Raw genomic sequence first — 19,174 nt, 5'->3', positions numbered from 1 at the left:
CTTAACCGAGGTGCTGAAAAACTGCCCCTCCCCTCCTCCCCTACCTCCAATGTAAAACTTAGTGGCACTGTTTAATGCTTTGGTCTTGAGCTGTATCAGAGAACTTTATGGGCTGGAGAGATGGCTCAGCCATTAAAGGCTGGGCTCACAACCATAAATATAAGAGAACTTTATAAGATTGAAGCAAGCAACTGAACACATATAGTTGCTTCTCTCTACTCCTCTGTGGATGTGATATGACCCATCTCAAGCTTCAGCCACTGTGACCTACCCACAGTGATGCTCTGTAGCCTGGCATCATGAGCGGAAAGACACCCTTTCTCCCCTACATTGCTTTTTATCAGCATGTATTATCAAAGCAATGGACGTGGACGCATCCTCTCTGGACACACTCTCTACAGTGTGGGTACAAACCTGAGTCTGATGCCCTGAACACCAGAGAAGACAGCCTTAAGCTTCCACTAAACAAAAAATCATTAAGAAGAAGTAGTGATTACAGCTGGGAGAGCCTCAGGGCAGATGCTCTGTGGATGACAGTGGGAGTAGCCAAAGCCACGAAGGAGAAGACTAAAAAAAAAAAAAAAAAAAAAAAAAAAAAATCTCTGGGGGACCAGCTCATAACTCTAATTGCGAGGGAGGGGAGGGGACACTGAAGCCCTTGGTGCCCTGAGCATAACCCTAACAAACACTTCAAAACCACCAAGCCAAGGCTTTGGGTAGATCAGTAAACCCATCACCAATGGCCTTGAGGGACAGGCGTGCCCACTGCTGATCACAAAATGATTTCATCTCAGCACCCTTTGGATGAGGTTGGACAATATCCATCCTTAAATGAAAACCTCCAAGACACATGAAAAGTCGATACAAAAAAAAAAAAAAAATACCCCCGAGGATGTTAATTAGTGAGTAATATCCTTAAGGAGGATGTTGATGATTAATAATTAGACTAGCTCTGATGCTGATTGTGGGACTTTAAGGCTGGAATTTAGGATACCTGAGATTGACCTGTTTTAGGGTAGACTGGAGATGACAGACAATATAAATGAGAAACGAATCGATGGGAAATTTTAGTGGAGATTAAAGTCATAAGAAAAAAATTAAATAGAATACTAGAACTATAAATGCATAGCAGCAATGATCTTGATTAAAAAAAAAAGATTTATTTTCATGTGTGTGTGTGTGTGTGTGTGTGTGTGTGTGTGTGTGTGTGTGTACACACAGCCAAATAATGGGGCAAAAGAAGTGCTTGAAAAGAAAACAGCCAAAAATGACAGAAACTTCAAATTTAAGGAGGCCATACACCACAGAGGTGAAAAACACAAACAAAGCTGATGCTTGCTCAAAGCTGAAAGACAAGGAGAGAATCCTGTAGGTGGCCCGCGCTGGGTGGCGATGACAGCTGACTTGCCATGGAGAACCCCTAGCCTTGGTTTTCATTGCCTACCATCTAAAATCAAGTCTCTCCTGGTGAACAATCGCTCTGTGGTCCGTGGAGCAGGGTGTGAAAAGTGCTTCTCCACAGAGGCCGAAGTGGCCACATAGACTGATGGTGCTGGTCCGGTCTTCTCTGTCTTTACTGAGAAAGGTTAGTTAAAAGTCAAGTCAGTGGTGTAAGTCTGGTTGTCCTGACTTCTCCATCTCTGTTAGTTTTAGTCTCCTATGTACAAAAGCTCTGCCCATATACACCTATGTATTTGGAGAAGTTTGACCATGTTTCTTGTGCATGTGTTAATATGTTTCATGTGAGCGCATACACCCAGGTATATATGTGCATGCGTGTGGAGAGCAGAGGTCAGTATCAGGTAGATCACCACTGTGTTTTTTTGAGGCAGGGTCTCTCGCTGAACACACAGCTCAATAATTCAGCTAGACTGGCTGGCCAGCAAGGTTTGGGGGAATCCTCACGTCTCCCACTCCTCCGTGCTGGCATCGCAAATGCACCATGCCTCTATGAGGGTGTGGGGATCTCAAGTTGAGGTCCTTGTGCCCCTGTGTGTGTGTGTGTGTGGGGGGGCTTTCCTTACCGACCGAGCCATCTCCCAGACCTATTTTCTTGTGTAGCATCTTTCCTTACTTCTAGCAGTCATTTCTGCAGGACCTTTCTGGTTGGGGACTCATATAGACTGTCAGTTCAACGACAGATCTTTCTTCCCTCATCTTCTTTAGGGTCCTCTTGGCTTATTCTAGTAATGAGTTTCTTGTACGGACGGTGTGCTTGGAGCCTGGTTTTAGAAAACAAATGTGCGATCTGTATATTAATTTTGTGCACAGAAATCATTCATATTTAGAATTATTATCTGTAGGATTAGTTTGGAAGGTGCTGTCCTGCTGTTTCCCCATCTGCTCTCTGTTTCTCCGCACCCCCATTTCTGCTGCCCATCTGGCCAGTTGAACATTTTGTCTCAATCTATTAGCTTACTGTTTTTTAATCTTCTCATAAATAAAATATTTATGCCGAGGACGTATCTCAGTGGCAGGATGCATGCTCAGCACACGCAAAAATCTGGGTTCTATCCTCAGCATCAAGATGTGTACAAAACAAAAAAAAAAAAAAACAAAAACAAAAAAACAAAAAACTTTTTTTTTTAAAATATTTTATTTAACTTTAATCTATGTACATTGGTGTGAGGGTGTCAGATCTTGTAGTTACAGAGAGTTGTGAGATGCCATGTGGTTGCTGGGAATTGAACCCAGGTCCTTCTAAAGAGCAGACAGTGCTCTTAACCACTGAGCCACCTCTCCAGCCCCAAAAAAACCTTTTAAAAATGTGTTTCCACCACAGCTGGTATTTGCAATATGTGTCAAAGGGTCCAAAGTCACCTTTAGGTAAATACTACTTTAGGTGCATTTAATACGTAGCCCACGGAATCTTATGTTCCCAATCACTCTTTCCCATCTGCTCTAGTTTGCCATCTATTCCATATTTACTTCATATGTGAACATATATTACTATTATTTTATGCTAAGGAGCAATTATGACTCTGTAAAAATGTTAATTTTAGTCTTGTTTAAATTACTCCATTCCTCACGCTTTTATTTCTGTGTGTAGATATGAATGTCTGACTCATTATTTCTTCTCCTTAAATGTTCTTTCTTTAACACTCTTTTTCAGAGCCTTCTACTTTTTAATTTTTCATAACCTGTATGTGTGTCCATGCCTATGTAGGTGCATATGAGTGCAGTGTCCAAGAAAGCCAGAAGGGGGAAAAAGATCCCCTGGAGCTGGAGTAACAGGTGGCTATGAGCCACAACACATGGAGGCTTGGATCTAAACTCAGGCCTTCTGTAAAGCAGTATGAATTCTTGATCACTGTGTCATCTCTGTGCAACGCCGCCCCCCTCCCCGCCTTAACATTCCTTCAGTTAGTTTAATTAGCTATCAATTCCATTAGTTTTTGTCTGGGAAAAAAAACTTTTATCTTTGATAGATTTTTTTTTTTTTAAACGAGCATAGAGTTGGAACTTAAGTTATTTGTTTCAGAAGAGAACGGTCGCCATGCTGCTTTGTTTTACAGTGCATGTAAAACATGCCTGCCACTGTTCTGCGGTGGGCATGGTTTCCAGTCTAGCTACAACAGTATCCTCTGTTATCCTTGCTTTATCTTTTCTTTCAAGCCTTCTTCACTGCCGAGTTCTTTATGATATAATCAATCTATCTATCTATCTATCTATCTATCTATCTATCTATCTATCTATCTATCTATCTATCTAATCTCTCCCAAGTCGGCTTTTAAATCTCATGAGGGTAGAGACCGTGTCTGGCCTCGCTCTGTGTTCAGCACCTTGGATAGCTCCTGGTTTGGGCAACATTTTTTTTTTAATGTTTCTTTCTTTCTTTCTTTTTTTTTATTAATTTATTCTTGTTACATCTCAATGGTTATCCCATCCCTTGTATCCTCCCATTCCTCCCCGCCCCATTTTCCCATTATTCCCCTCCCCTATGACTGTTCCTGAGGGGGATTACCTCCCCCTGTATATTCTCATAGGGTATCAAGTCTCTTCTTGGCTACCAGCTGTCCTTCCTCTGAGTGCCACCAGGTCTCCCCCTCCAGGGGACATGGTCAAATGTGAGGCACCAGAGTTAAACAAAGGGGCTTTTTATTTTATTTTATGTTTATTTTTATAGATGAGCTGCCTCAGTCAGAGAAAGGCTACATAGTAACAGAATACACTGGGGGTACCTAACCTTGTTTCTGAGAGACTGAGTGAGTGTAAGACAGAGGATCTAAGGACAACAGTAGCCTCTCTTTTCATTCTCTGTTCTTCACCTTGTTTTATCTTTTTTTTTCCAAGCCATTTTTACTGCCAAGCTCTTTATTATATAACTGTATGACCAGGGATAGAAAGGTAACGTGTTCAGCATAGTGAGAGGAAGACAAGCTAAGACCTAAGTTGCTGGGCCTCAGTCTTTCGTACTCATCTGCCTACTGCAGCCCCTCCCTGGATGTGAGGGTTGCCTGAAGGAGCACTAAGGCAATACATTATACTTTGAAACCTGTTCTGATATGGAAGAATAAATGCTGAGGAAAAAGAATCTTTCTATGGCTATAGCTAGAATATTTTTTTTTTTTACTTTTATGATCATATTTGATTGTATTATTTTTATGTTTGAGACAAAGACTTACAGTGTAGCTCTTGCTGGCCTGGAACTCACTATGTAGACCAGGCTGGTTAGAACAGAATCTTTAAAAACCGTTCTTGGGAGCAGGTAAAAGTTGGACTAGTTCAGGGGAAGTGAGCAGCCTTGGTTATTGCCCTGCCATAATGGACCTTTCCCTGGGAGCCTGTATGAGTGTAGTAATGTATAGAGTAATGTATAGAGGAAGCTGGCTAATTGCTATTGCACCTCGTCTGTGACTCTGCCTGGAAGAAAGCAAAAGAAAGCCTGGGACCATCACACAGCCAGGCAGAAGCAAGAACGGAACTTGAAATCATGATAGAAGAAAACAGGGGCAAGAACAGGAATCCAGATTCTACCTGTATATTCAAGGAAGCGAAAGGTAGTCTATAGCAGTAAAGGCACCTGCTGCCAAGCCTGACAGCCAAAGTTTGATGCCCAGGACCCCACATGATGGAAGGAGAGAGCTGACCCTCACAAGTTTGTCCTTTGACCTCCATACGTGCGCGCGCATGTGTACTCACGCATTAAAGGCATCTTGAAAATTTTAAGATAAAGAAACAAACACCATCTGCGTCCCTGCTAGGCCTTAGTGCGTTTTGCAATGTGAAGTATAGACCTACAAAATGTTTTGTTCCTATGACAGCTAACCTCCTGCCTGCTTAAATCTGGGATCCTTGGACTTTTCTGTGAATATTCGTGAGAAACAGTTCTGAGTCTGTAGTGTAGGCACAGGTCCCTGGGTTGGTTACATAGTAACAGACCACCCATTGAGCCTTCCCTGTCCACCGCCTGATGGGCCAACAGCAGACTGGATTCAGGACAGCAGAGACCCAGGCTGCATCCTCTCTGTAGGATGCAGGAGAATGAAACAGGCGTTTCCCAAGACACCCTGCCCCTCCCCCACCGGGAGCCATCACCATGCCTCAAAGCCTCACTTTGTGCCTTTCATCCTGGGATAATGGAGTTGCAGAAGTGTAATAACTTGTCAGTAAAAATATTAACCTCTAAAGGCAGCTTCCGCAGGATGACATTTTATAAGCTGTTTTACACACACTGGAAGATGAACGTGACATGGCTCATTTTTTTTTTTTTTTTTCCCGATCTCCATGCTCCCGGCCTCTGCTCTCCTTATATGAGGATGGATAGCACTTGGTTTTTCACATGATCCTTTTGTGACTCACAGAACCCTGAAGGTACCATTTAGATGAATGATGGAGAATGGAGATACGGCTGAGCAAAAGTTACAAGCACTTGCTGCTCTTGCAGAGGACTTGGATTCAGTTCCCAGCACTCACATGGCAGCTCACAACCACCTGTGACTCCTCTTCCTGGGGATCTGATGCCCTCTTCTGGCCTCTGCAAGCACTGCACCCATGTGGCGCACCCCCGTCCATGCAGGCAAAACACCATACACATAATTTTTGGATCGCCGTGAGTTCAAGGTCAGCCTGGTCTACAAAGTGAATCCAGGACAGCCAAGGCTACACAGAGAAACCCTGTCTCAAAAACAAACAAACAAACAAACAAACAAACAAGATGTGAGTAGGAATTTAGATTTTACACCATCATGCCATCTCAACCTAACAAGTGTTTTCTCTATGTTGTAATCTCAGTTCCTAGTCAAAGGGTCAGACTGAGCACTGGGATTTCAAGGTCACATACATTCATCAGCTTTGGGTCCCCATGCGTTTCAAGCTCTGTGTTTTTTTCCATCCATGGTATATGAAATTAATTTTGTTTATTTTTAGTATGTGTGTGTGCTCGCGCGTGGGTGTGCACGGTCTAGTTTACATGTGTAGGTACACACGCTTGTATCATTCCTTAGGTGCTGCCCAACTTGGTTTTTTGAGACAAGGTCTCTCACCAGCCTGGAAGTTAACAAGGAGGCTAGGTGGACTCTCAGACGCTCCTGTCTCCACCTCCTCTGCACCGGAATCACCAGCATGCTCCACAGTGCTTTTATCTTATTTCATTCTACCTTAAAGTGTGAGTTCTGCCTCGTGGTTGCATAGCAAGCAAGCACTCTAAGACTGGGCTGACTCCATAGCCACCCTCCCATACCTTCTTACCTAGGCACACATTACTTGTCATGGTACCCTGGATGGCAAGGATGCTAGGACAAGAGCTGTGATGGAGACACATCCTGAGCACTGTCCACAGAGGCCAGAAGAAGGTATCAGATTCCCTGGATTTGGGTTGCAGATGGTATGAGCCTCCATGTAGGTGTTGGGAATGGAACCCAGGTCCTCTGTAAGAGCAGCCAGAGGTCTTAATTGCCAAAGTCATCTCTTTAGCCCGCCTTCTTTTTCATGTTATAAAGCATAAGTTCCAGGACTTGATCTCGGGTCCTTGCCCTTGTCCTCGCTCTTGTATGACAAGCACTTTGCTGACGGAACTGTCCTCCTTGGCCAAGTGATTTAAGTTCGTAAGACAGAAGTTCCCAGAGCCAACAGCATGTCCCTGACAGTTGGAAGCAATCAGAGTGAACTGGGGTGGGATTTGGTTGGCAGCAGCTGACGGGGAAGGTCGAGCATTCCCCACAAATGCAGGAAAGTTGAAATCTGAGGAGAGGGTACTGAGAAATTTCTATAAACAGGTGACATCAGCCTTTGAGGCAGGAAGAAGGTGACTGTCACAAGTGTCTGGTGTCTGCTCTGGCTTGACTTCAGGTAGGATGCCATGTTCTCTGGGGTGGACAGAGCAGAGGCCACGGGAGGTCACAGCCTCATGAAAGTCAGCCTCTCCCAGTGCAGTGCTCGTGCACTCTTCAGTGACATCCCTTCCTGAGGAGGTAGTGGATGGAAGTGCACTCTTCAGTGACATCCCTTCCTGAGGAGGTAGTGGATGGAAGTCGAATGCTGTGCATGAGCACTGCGGGACGCAAGAGCGCCATCCTCCATCCTGTGCCCTGCTCTAAGTGGAACTTTCATTCTGATTGTTCTCTTCCTGACTCCGGGCTCAAGCACACATGCTGAAGTCCTGCTAACATGCCCTGAAACACATGTCCTCTTGGCTTGTTGTTGTATTTCTCCCTTTTTTATAAGGGAAAGAGGAGGCTGGAAAAGTATTCTTTTCTCTATAGGTGAGAAGGTAAACGAAATGACCCTGTTTCCACCCCTCGCTGGGACTGTAATGTCAAGAGAGACATCACCCACCGCTGCCATTGCTGCCTTCTGAGAACGTTGATCTTTTATTTGTATTGATTTGTCGATGTGTGTATGATGATCCCACACTTGTATGCAGTGTGTAATGGTCAGATGAGGGCTTCTGGCATTTCTACTTCAAGCATTTAAAAAGTAATTCACACATAATGAGTGTGTGTGTGTGTGTGTGTGTGTGTGTTGGGGGTATGAAGTATGGTACCCCGATACAAATCTGATAACTCCCCTTGTATCTTATCATTGCTCTGTGGTTGGAGCCTGCAAGTTCTCCTTAGATAATCATAGGATGTATAATGGGTTATTTGAACGGCAGTACTTTTGCTGTTCTGCGTAAGAGTGGTGTCTGGTGATCACACTCTGGTATGTCCTGGCACATGATGTCTAACCTCCCATTAATCTCGTCCCTGAGTCACTGAAGCCAGGCCTGAGTCCCCTTTACTGCTCTGGCAGACCTTAGCCATCTGAGGTCCCCCTTTCTCCATGACTTCCTGCTCTCAAGAGCAAATCTATCCTAAGCCAATGGGAGGCTTTTTTTGGGGGGTGGTGGTGGGAGGTGTTGCTGTAGTTGAGTTTTAAAGTTCCTGTTTATTTTAGATAGCATTCCTTCAACACATTAACACTTTGAAAATAGGGGCTGGGGAAGTGCCTGGGTCACTAAAGTGCTTCCTCCATAAGCACAAGGACCTATGCTTGTGACCCACAGTCTAGGAGGAGCAGAGTCTGGAAGACCCCAGGGGCTCACTGGCGAGGCACCCCCTTCAAATCACTGATCTCTCCAGTGTATTAAGACACCCGATCTCAAAGTATAAGGGGACTGGCACCTGAGGACCACTACCACCACACACTCACACGTGCACACACACGCAGACACACACACACTCACACTCAGTCAGTCATGCCACATCGCAGCTTCACGGTCTTCTAATCCCCCAGATGAAGTCACGGGCCCCACATATCTTATAATCCCTGATGGTTTCCAGCCCTCCTTCCTCATTTCCTCCCTTGAACTTCACACCAGGACACCTTCCCGTTGGAGAACAAGACCACAGTATTTTATTTGCTGACCCAAGAGATGGGAAGCGAAGCAGGGAGCTGACATGTTTGGCAAGCCCCCACGGCAGCGGGTGAGCTAGAGTGCCTCCAAGTGCCAAGCCAGAGGCCACTGTGAGATGCCACCACCTCTCTCTAGCTTTCGAAATTGCAGTTCATAGATTAATTCCATCTGTGTTTCTGGTGCGTTCCACAAGCACTTAGTCTATCAAGAGTTTCATCTAGTTGTTGAGCCCTCTTGAGTTTTCCCCCCGCTAGATGCTCCACTCTGTGGTCAGAGCAAAGATTTTTTTTTTGTTTGGTAACATTAAAGCCTTTTATGTATCTTCAGGTGTGGTACAAGAATAGACTAAGGTATACCTGGGGCTTGATTTGTGGCCCTTTGAGCACATAAGAAAAGGTAAGATAAAGAAAACAGCACCCTCCCAAAGGCAGCCGAGGTTACACAACTCCATGAAATTATGTTTATGGTTTAACTTGTCAGTATTTTGTAACACAAAATGGCTTTCCTGGAGTCTGTCTATCAGTTATTTGTCACTAATTAGTGCTTACAAATTACTCTTTGTACTTGCCCTGCTCTTCTGCCACCTTATACGTTGGAGCTGTCGAAGTTCGTGAACTTCTGCAGATGTCAAGTTCCCTGTGCGGTGTATCTCTTGCTGATGTGTCTTCGTGTTCTCGCTCCCTAACCCCTCTCCCCCCCCAGGTCTCCAACACCTGTGATTCTATCTTTGTGAACGGGAAGGAGATGAAGAGCAAAGTGGGCACGATCGTGAACTTCACCCACCAGCACTTCACCTCCCAGGTGGAGGTCACTGTCTGGGTGCCCCGCCTACCACTGCAGATTGAGATCTCAGATACGGAGCTGAGCCAGATCAAGGGCTGGAGGATACCGGTGGCTTCCAACAGGAGGTGAGGAGCGGGAGGCCTGGCCATCATCGGTTAGAAGCTGCTGGGGCCCAAATGTCTGTGGGAGGCAAGCCGGTTCCCGGAGGCAACATCTGAAGTGTGTTGCCAGCAGTGTGTGGCAGTGCTCCGGACTTGGGCTCCCATGGCTCTGACTTGGATAATCATTAACATTTGGACATGAGAAAATTACATCAAAGGCAACACCAGCAACAACAGTGGTGATACTGGCAAGCCTCATAGAGTGGCTTCTAGGATTCACGAAGGTGCTCTGAGAGCTAAGAAGCACCTACACAAAGCCTGGCATTCAGGAAAGACCTACTTCCTGACAGTGTCTGCCACGCTACTGTCCAGTCCTTTCTCACCAATTCTCTCTTTCCTGACCGTCAGTCACAGAGTGAGGTGTTGTGTGGTTAAAACCGCATGGTTGGGAATGAGACTGCCTGAGTTTTAACCTTGGTTTTTCCATGGTGTCACCTACATATACTACAGCTCTCACAACTATAAATTGGGAACAGTAGTATTACAAGAGGTCCCAAGGAGTCAGTGAAATGATGTGTTCTGCAGGGGGAGGTCCTAAAGTCAAACTCCTCTCCAGGATCCGCATGTGCTGCGTATTCAGGTGTAGCAGTTTGGATGGGAATGCCCCTCACAGGAATGAGAATGTCCCCGACAGGCTCATGTGTTTGAACACTAGGTCCCCAGCAGGTGGCGCTGTGTGAGAGGGTTTATGAAACCTTTAGGAGAAGAGACCTTACTGAAGGAACTATACCACTGGGTGCAGGGGTGCACCCCACTTCCTGTTCTTACTTTCTGCTTCCTGAGTAAGTGTACAATCTGATCAGACAGTTTTTTTTTTCTCTTGCTGCCACATGTTCCTCACCCTGATGGAATATATCTGTATCTGTATCTGTATCTATATCTGTCTATATATCCATCCATCCCTCTGGAACTGTCAGACAAAATCAACTCATTTTCTCCCTAAGTTGCTTTCTGTCAGGGCATTTTTATCACAGCAGCAGAAATGAAACTAGAAATCTAGTCAAGCACTAATCTGGCACCTCACCAAGGAGATGTCACAGATACAATTACAGCTAAACAAATCTATCTTAGGATGTGTAGATGGTCCAGGAGGGCCATACCCATCAGATGAGGCCCTTGAAAACAGAGTGTCCCCTCCAGATGGCGGCAGAAGGGCACTGGAGAGATCGGAGGGTGAGGACCACTTGGCAGGGTGATGCTGGCTTGGAAGATGGGTTGCATCCTGCACCATGGAAAGTGGGCGGGAACTTTTAGGATTCAGGAGGATTCCTGTTCATCAGGAGCCCCTTAATAATAAATACAGGGTAACCCAGTCTGTACCCACTGTAGGAAATGGTCAACATAACACCTTGTACCAACCCAACTGTCTAGATGTGAATTCTTCCGCAGCAGGTTCGGGTGAAAGACCAGCTGGCATCTTGATTTCAGCATCCAAGCCTCTATGCAGAGCTCCTCAATGGGGCCTGTTTGCACCATGCCTCATGGAACCACAAGCAAGCAAATGGATGGTGTGCGTGCGTGTGTGTGTTGTGTGTGTGTGTGTGTGTTTAACTGGAGGTTTGTGGCCATTTGTTACGCCACAAAGTAACTCAGCTATTGTTTCCCAGTGTTGGAGGGAAGCTGTAGTACTCCAGGTGGGCAGTCTTTGGAAGCATACAGTGGGCAGAGGGTGGAAGTGTCTGGAGGGGCACAGTGGCCCTGGGCAGACTCTTCATAGACTCACCCGTGTTGACGGTGTTGACAACGAGCTCAATTGCACGAAACATTGAGGGGAAGGACCCATCCCCTGGTTGGAAATAGAAGTCACCGTGGACAAGAGCGAACTTGGCAAACACCCCTGGTGAGTGTTTGGAGGGTGTGGGGAACACGGATCTTTATCTGGCTGCTACAGAATGCCAGTCTACTGCTCCCTGCAGTTCGTGGAAAGCAAATAAACCCGGCTGTGGAGCTGTGATTCCCAGGCAGGGTGGTGGGTGTATGCCTCCGGTTAGTCTGGCTTTTTTTTTTTTTTTTCTAGTTAAATGCTAAAGGAGAGAGAAACAGAGGCAAGGGCTGTTAAGCCAAAGGAAACAGTTACCCAATGGTGTTGAAACAATCAGCCCTCCCAGATGGCAAGTGATGGGTCAGCACAGTGAAGTGATACAGCCCGAATGGCTGACATCTTCGATCTGTTTCCTCAAACACGGAGGTCCTCCGAGGACGGGATGGGAGCTGTGATGTCAGGGGAAGGCCACAGAGAACCATGACACCATTGATGGCCTTTAAAACCCCCAAGCCCCATTGAAACCAGAGCCTGTGTGCCAAACCAGAACAGATTTAACCAAAGTGGTTTCCTATAAGTATCACTGTTTTTTTTTTTTTTTTTAACATAATATCCAAAACGTGGATTGTAATATTGAAATCACTTGCTATCTTGGGGCATGGGAGTTTTTTTTTTTTTTTTTTTTTTTTTTTTTTTTTGCTACAGAATGATGTCACCTCGGCACCATTGTGCATGTAGGCAGTGTCCACAAGGAGAAGTAATGGGAGAACCCCTCCCCTGCACCCCCCCCCCCCCCAGCTCAGTGGATAGTCTCAGCGGCACAGGGATGATGGCAGAATAAGGCCAAGGAACTCAGGCACAGAAAATCAGCAAGGTGGATCATCGGGGGTTGTAGGACAGTGACAAGACGTCTGAGACTCTTGGGACTAGAACCCAGGGAGAGGGTGACAGATGAGTGTAGGGCTGAGCGTGGGTGATGAAAGCTGACCAAATTTGGCAAAATGCCTCAATATACAGAGGCAGACATCTGAGGAAACCACCAGCGGGACAGACGCTAAGAAATCTGCATGACAGCATCTCACGGGGACATTTCTGAGAATGGAAGACAAAGGAGGGGTCTTCAGCATGTCAGAGGCTCGCACTGATGATTAACACAAACCGTCATAGTGTGAATCTCTGGCGTGTTTAAGATAGCCTTTCAGTTCTACCCCTTTAGCTAAGGGAAGAGTTAACACCGCTAGCACAATTTACCAAGCAGTATCGTTTATTGCAAAATACATTTAAGTTGAAATGCAATACAAAGAGAGCCTGGACTTGTTACAGAATACTGCCGGTGTTATGTGGGCGCCATGGGGGGCCGTGTGGGTTTCTTCTCTAAGAGAGATTAGCACGTGTGTGGAAATCATGGATGACATGCGTGGACCAGACACTGTCTCTGTGATGCATTCTGAAGGACCAAAACCAAAAAGATAATAGGCTCTCAACACTTATTACTACTCTTGTTGCTGTGACCAAATATGTGCTGAAAGCAACCTAAGGGAGGAGGGGTTTACTTTCATTCATGATGGGGAAGGCACGGCACTGGGAGCAGGACGATGCTTGTCCATATGCAAGGAAGTCAGGAGGCAGTGTTGACTGACTACAGTCCTGTGCTGGAAACCTTAAGGCTTGTCCTCTGGAGCCCCACTTTCTCCGACTAGGTTTGGGGGGCCCAGAGGTTTCATAACCTCCTGAAACCTACTGAGGACCAAGTATTCAGACATATCAGCCTGTGCAGGATATTTCACATGTGACCGTAGCAAATAGGCCTCTCGGATTTTAAATGCTATATCCTTTTGTCCCCAAAGCTGTTTTTCTTATCAGTAAAGATAACTTGCCTTCTCTTTGGGAACCCAGAATTCCTCTATGGCCATGCCAGAGAGTTTTTACATGCCTTCCTATGTTGCTCTCAGACCTGAAGGGGGACAGTGAATTGTTCCAGAAATCAAAGGCAGTTCAGTTCAAATCTGTAGTTAGCAGCTGGCTGGGCCCACTTGGTGAGCCCTGTGATGCTCAGATTGCCCACGGCTACTGTGAGGAAGAACGGAATGGGCCTCGAAAAGGCGAGGGCACATGCGGGGGCAGCTAGGTTGGCCATGGCCTCACCTCTGCAGATGAGCAGTTACGTGGCTTTGGTTGACGAGCCTCTGCTCTCCCCATCTTTGCTTCCTTGTCAGTAAGATCAGAACTACAGTTAAACGTCACTTTCTGGGTCTGTGAAGGTTGAATGAGTTGAGTATGTGTGGCCCCTGTGATGTCTGTCTGTCTGTCTCTCTGTCTGTCAGTCACAGGGGTCAGAACCCATGGTAGTTTTAACTGAGTGTACAGGGATAACAGCTGTCACTGTGGGGGAATGGCTGTGGTCTGTCCAACTCTGCTTGCAGGAACTGTGGATGCTGCTCTGCTCCACCTCCCACCCCATGACATGCTCTCCATCCACAAAGCAGCCAGCAGCAGGCAAAACTCCCTCCTGAGAGGTCACAGGGCAAGCTCTTCTCAAAGGGAAGGTTTTAGAATTGAGACAGAGGATATTTCTGGGTGAGCTGTTGACAATTAGGGGTCAGTAGAAAATGGAAGGAGAGGAGGAGGAAGAGACATGGATGAATGTGTAAATTCATTCATTCATTCATTCATTCATTCATTCATTCATGGAGTGAATGAATCAATGGATGAGGAAACCTAATAGGAAAAAACCTGCTGCATCTTTCGTGATCTTCAGGTTGAGTCAAGGGCAGGCAAGGCTTCCTGTCAAGGAGGAACCTTAATCTGTTTTGCTTCCTTTGTGCCCCAGGCCCACCCGGGAGAGCGATGACGAGGAGGATGAAGAGAAGAAAGGGCGAGGGTGTACCCTGCAGTACCAGCATGCCTTGGTGCGTGTCCTCACCCAGTTTGTAGCCGAGTCACCCGACCTGGGTCAGCTGACCTACATGCTGGGCCCTGATTGGCAGTTTGACATCACCGACCTTGTAACTGAGTTTGTGAAGGTGGAGGAACCAAGAATTGCCCAGTTACAGGATGGCAGGATCCTGGCAGGGCGGGAGCCGGGCATCACCACTGTGCAGGTATTTCTCGGTGGGATGGATGGGGGAGCGGGTGGTCTTTGCCATTTCCTACTCCCCCAATACCAGTGCTTTCCCAGTTAACTTATGTCATACAACTCTACATGCATGGTCTGTGTGCACATTACATGTCAGTGTGTGTCATTTTACGTGTTTAGCCCATATACAGGGATATGTTCACCAATTTTACAGCTAAAGCCTCAGTGAACACGGGGAACAATGACAGGAAAACAGTCCTTTTCAGACACAACAGGACAGGTGCACACTCACACTCACACTCACACTCAGTAGCTGTGACAGCCACACAAGACCTGTGTACAGCCGAGCCAGACAAAACCCCAGCATGGCGGGAGGAGGTGGACTTGAGGTCCATCGCATAGCTGAGGATCTACTGGTGCTGATAGCTGCTGGGCGAGAGTCTACTTTCTCTACATATGTGGCCCCCGGTAAGTTCCGCTTCAGCTGAGATCACATTTGGCCAGCACAAATTAAACTTGATTTAAAACAAACAAAGAGGCCACAAAGTTGGATTGTGTAGAGAAGGGGACGGACCTGGGAGGATGGGGAACGGGTGAGTACCCTCAAAATACCTTGCGTGGGATTAGCAAAAGGTTATTTAAACATTTAAAAACTTACTTTGTTATTTTAGAGTGTCGAAATGTATCTCCTTTGCCAGAGAAAGCTACGAAGTTTACCAGAAATTATTTTCTTTAAAATAAGAGCTTGTTAAGTTTTTTAAAAAAGGCTTTTATTTATGATTATTATGATTGCGTGTATATGGGTACAAGTGTCACAGCATGTGGGTATTTGGAGGTCAGAGGACACCTTTTGTGGAATTGATTCTTTGGTGCCACATTTCTGTGGGTTCTGAGGTTTGAACTTGGGTCCCCAGGCTTGCACAGCAAGTGCCTTTACCCACTGAGCCATCTTGCTGGCCCACAGTACTTTACTTTTTGCATAGCAGAGTCGGTAGTCGTAAAAGTCCACTGAAAGGGATATTCATAGAGAGCCTGGCAAAATGCCACTTTATCAGAGACTGTGCCATTGACCCAGAGTGTTCAGAAACTTCCTAATAGATATTGAAAAAGGCCCACTTCTTCCACACCTATTACCAAGTTGGAAAACTTGAGTGAGGATCCCTAACCCAACCTCCCCTTTCCTTTAGAATATATTCTAGTTATTGCCCTATAGTAAGAAAAAGACATTATAAGAGGTAGTCTTTCTCAGTCATTTTAGTCCATGCTATTGAATGATCACAGACCCACTTAAACCGCTTGACACTGTGTTCCTTTACCAGAACACCGGACAGGCTACTGATGGCTGCGTCTACTCAGGAGTTCAAGGTGGTCCTGATGGGGCAAAGTCACAAGCATTTCCCCTTGCTTCTCAGGTCCTCTCGCCTCTCTCCGACTCCATCCTGGCTGAGAAGACGGTTATTGTCCTGGATGACCGAGTCACCATCACGGAGCTGGGTGTACAACTGGTGGCTGGCTTGTCCCTTTCCCTGCATCCTCACAAGGCGGACAAAAGGGCCATCATCTCTACAGTGGCTGCTCAGGATGTTCTCCAAGCCCCACAGCAGGTGAGAATCCTAGGGGCCCATGTTCTGCGCACAAAGTCAGGTCCAGCCTCCTTTATGGCTCCTTGCACAGGAGGCTAACAGAGTGTCATAGCCAAGCCTGGCAGCTCTTGAACCTCTTTCTTCCTTTTTATCCAGTTTCTCTCTGTCTCTGAGAAAAGCCCCAGGGCTTCATTATGTCTTCCCCATGTCCTTTGCTTTCCCATGGGGTGATCTGTGCTAGGCGAGGATGGCTACCAGACCATAATTAAGGGATCCCCTTCCCCTTTTCTCACTCCTGCCAAACAGAGAAGGTGAGTTTTCAAGGCTTGGGGACTCCCTTGCAGCTACTTGAGCAAGAATGGCCTATTGGTACCAGATTGTCTTGTGGATGGCAGGGATTGTCAACACTGAAGCTCCCCTGTGTCTTTAAACATGCACAAAGCGTGTATAAGAAGAGACAAGGGCATTGGTGCTATTCAAGCCAGCCAGCCCCACACCACCCCATTAACCAAGGACATCCCCCTGGGAGTGGTTTTTGCTGTGTCAGCTGTGTTCAAAGTGGCATCGTCTTGAAAGATAACGTGCTTGGTTTCACCTGAAATTGATTCAGATAAATCACCCAGATCTTTCTGAGTATCTCTACAAAGGTCAAAGTCACACTCCATGGGAAGGCATGTAATAAATTATTTTACAATTTAATGTATTAATCAAAGTGCACTCCTGGCACCTCATGTCAGTGGGGCTATTCTGTGTTAACGATACACGGTCAAGGCATAACAAGACTGTCACATATGGAAATTTACCTCTATCTGAAGATGCCAATGACGTCTAGAGGAAATCGTGCTTCTAAGTTTGAAGGAGCCCAGATGTGTAACACTGTGATCTGGTTTTTTTTCCTTAGGAAGCTGTAGTCAGTTCCTGGATTTTGTTCAGCGATGGCTCAGTGACACCTTTAGACATTTATGATCCTAAGGATTTCTCGGTGACCATTTCCTCGCTGGATGAAATGGTGGTGTCTGTCCAGCCAAACCTTCAGACCAGGTGGCCAGTTGTGGTTGCCGAGGGTGAAGGACAAGGGCCCCTCATCAAGTTGGAGATGTCGATCAGTGAAACTTGTCAGAAGAACAAGAGGAAAAGTACTCTTGCTGTGGGAAAAGGAAATGTCAAGGTCCAGTTTGAACCTGGGATGCAGGAACAGCAAGGAGGCAGCAATGACATCGGGGGCATAAATCGGGAATACAAAGGCCACCTCAGCAACTCCATAGAGCGTGAGGGAAGCCAGGAGCGAGCAGCCCAGGAGTGGTTCCAACACGGTGCACCAGTTGGCCATGAGGACAGGACCAACAAAAGCACAACTCCACAGTCTCCCATGGGAGGAAAGCTACTCAAAGGTGGAGCGGATGCCTTCACAAGCTTCCCCACTCAAGGGAAGTTACCGGACTCCAATAACCCGGGTGACCTCACGATGACCTCCAGGGGGCTAACGGATTTGGAGATCGGCATGTATGCCCTGCTCTGTGTCTTCTGTCTGGCCATCTTGGTCTTCCTGATCAACTGCGTGGCATTTGCTTGGAAGTATAGACACAAAAGGCTCGCAGTAAGTGAGCAAGGCAACATCCCCCATTCCCACGACTGGGTCTGGCTCGGGAATGAGGTAGAACTCCTGGAGAACCCCGTGGACATCACTCTCCCCTCAGAGGAGTGCACAACCATGATTGACAGGGGTCTGCAGTTTGAGGAGAGGAACTTCCTGCTGAATGGCAGTTCCCAGAAGACTTTTCATAGTCAGCTGCTTAGACCCCCTGACTACGTGTATGAAAAAGAGCTGAAAAATGAACCTATGAGTTCCGGCCCAAAGAGGAAGAGAGTCAAGTTTACTTCCTACACCACCATCCTCCCCGAGGATGGGGGCCCGTACACCAACTCCATCCTGTTTGACAGTGATGACAGCATCAAGTGGGTCTGCCAGGATATGGGGCTGGGGGACTCTCAGGACTTCAGAGACTATATGGAGAGACTACAGGACCAAATGTAAAGTCCTTTCTTAAGTTTGTATTCACCTTTATGCCTTCTGTTTTCTGAACGGTGGAACAGTGGGTCTGATCAGCAATAGGGGGTGACTCAACAAAGTGTCAGAGTTGGGGGTCTGGAGGGATTCCTCTTTAAGTGGGTATCAGCAGTCTAGAGAGCTGGGACTCGAGTTGGGTGATGTCTACGAAACAGTGGCTCTGGGGGAGACATTCAGAGGCAGCAGCAGCCTGGCAGCAGATAGGACCCCACAGACCCTGTTAGTCACCTCATGACCAATGGCCGTGTGTAATTTGGAACATTTTCAGATGGTGATTTTTTCTATTCCTAGCCCTTTTAAAGCACAGTGGACACTCATTGCGTGTGGCCTGAGTTCGGATCTCCGTGTTGGAAGATGATTGAATGTAGCTTCCTTAGTTGTCAGGAGTGAGGCTCATTATTTTTATATTCATCTGGACTCACACCTGTTCTTTGACCTTGTGTTTTTTTGGAGGGGGACGAGTTGTTTCAGAAACACATAAAGAAGAGTTACGTTTGCTGTTCCTATGAGTTTTATTCCTTGAGGTTCATCATGTCCTGCCATTTATGGGTCTCCACACAGGATATCAAGTTCTTTTTTTTTTTTTTTTTTTAAACTTTGCTGCTGGGGACAATACTTAAAAAACATAGTCTTGTACTTTGTCTCCTCCTCCTTGATGTTGGACTTTCTCATCTATCTCAACAACAGGGGTCTTTGGAGACTCAGCAGAGAGGGATTTCTTTTTTAAAAATCATTTTTTTTCATGTTAAATTTAACAAATATGGAGAAAAGTTGTGTCACAAACATCTCTTTTCAGTGACTGCTCATTAGCTATTTTGCAGATATCCTGGGGTACAGTTCTGAGGCTTGAGAAACTCTTGCATCAACACAGTATGGATGTCAGTCCTCTGTGCTCAACACAATGT

General features: G+C 46.3%; 1 protein-coding gene across 1 annotated transcript in view; it reads left to right on the top strand.

Annotated features, from left to right (window-relative positions):
* Positions 1-18,342, top strand: part of Tmem132b (transmembrane protein 132B) — a 243,974-nt gene extending 225,632 nt beyond the window's left edge. Inside the window, exons 6-9 of the mRNA XM_051161425.1 lie at positions 9,539-9,744; positions 14,373-14,643; positions 16,031-16,222; positions 17,103-18,342. Coding sequence (XP_051017382.1) covers positions 9,539-9,744; positions 14,373-14,643; positions 16,031-16,222; positions 17,103-18,236 — 1,803 coding nt within the window. The 3' untranslated portion in view covers positions 18,237-18,342. The remainder of the gene's footprint in view (positions 1-9,538; positions 9,745-14,372; positions 14,644-16,030; positions 16,223-17,102) is intronic.
* The last annotated feature ends 832 nt before the right edge of the window (positions 18,343-19,174 follow it).

Source organism: Acomys russatus, chromosome 19, assembly GCF_903995435.1.
Source record: "Acomys russatus chromosome 19, mAcoRus1.1, whole genome shotgun sequence".
NCBI lineage: Eukaryota > Metazoa > Chordata > Mammalia > Rodentia > Muridae > Acomys > Acomys russatus.
This window is presented reverse-complemented; position numbering and strand designations above follow the sequence as displayed.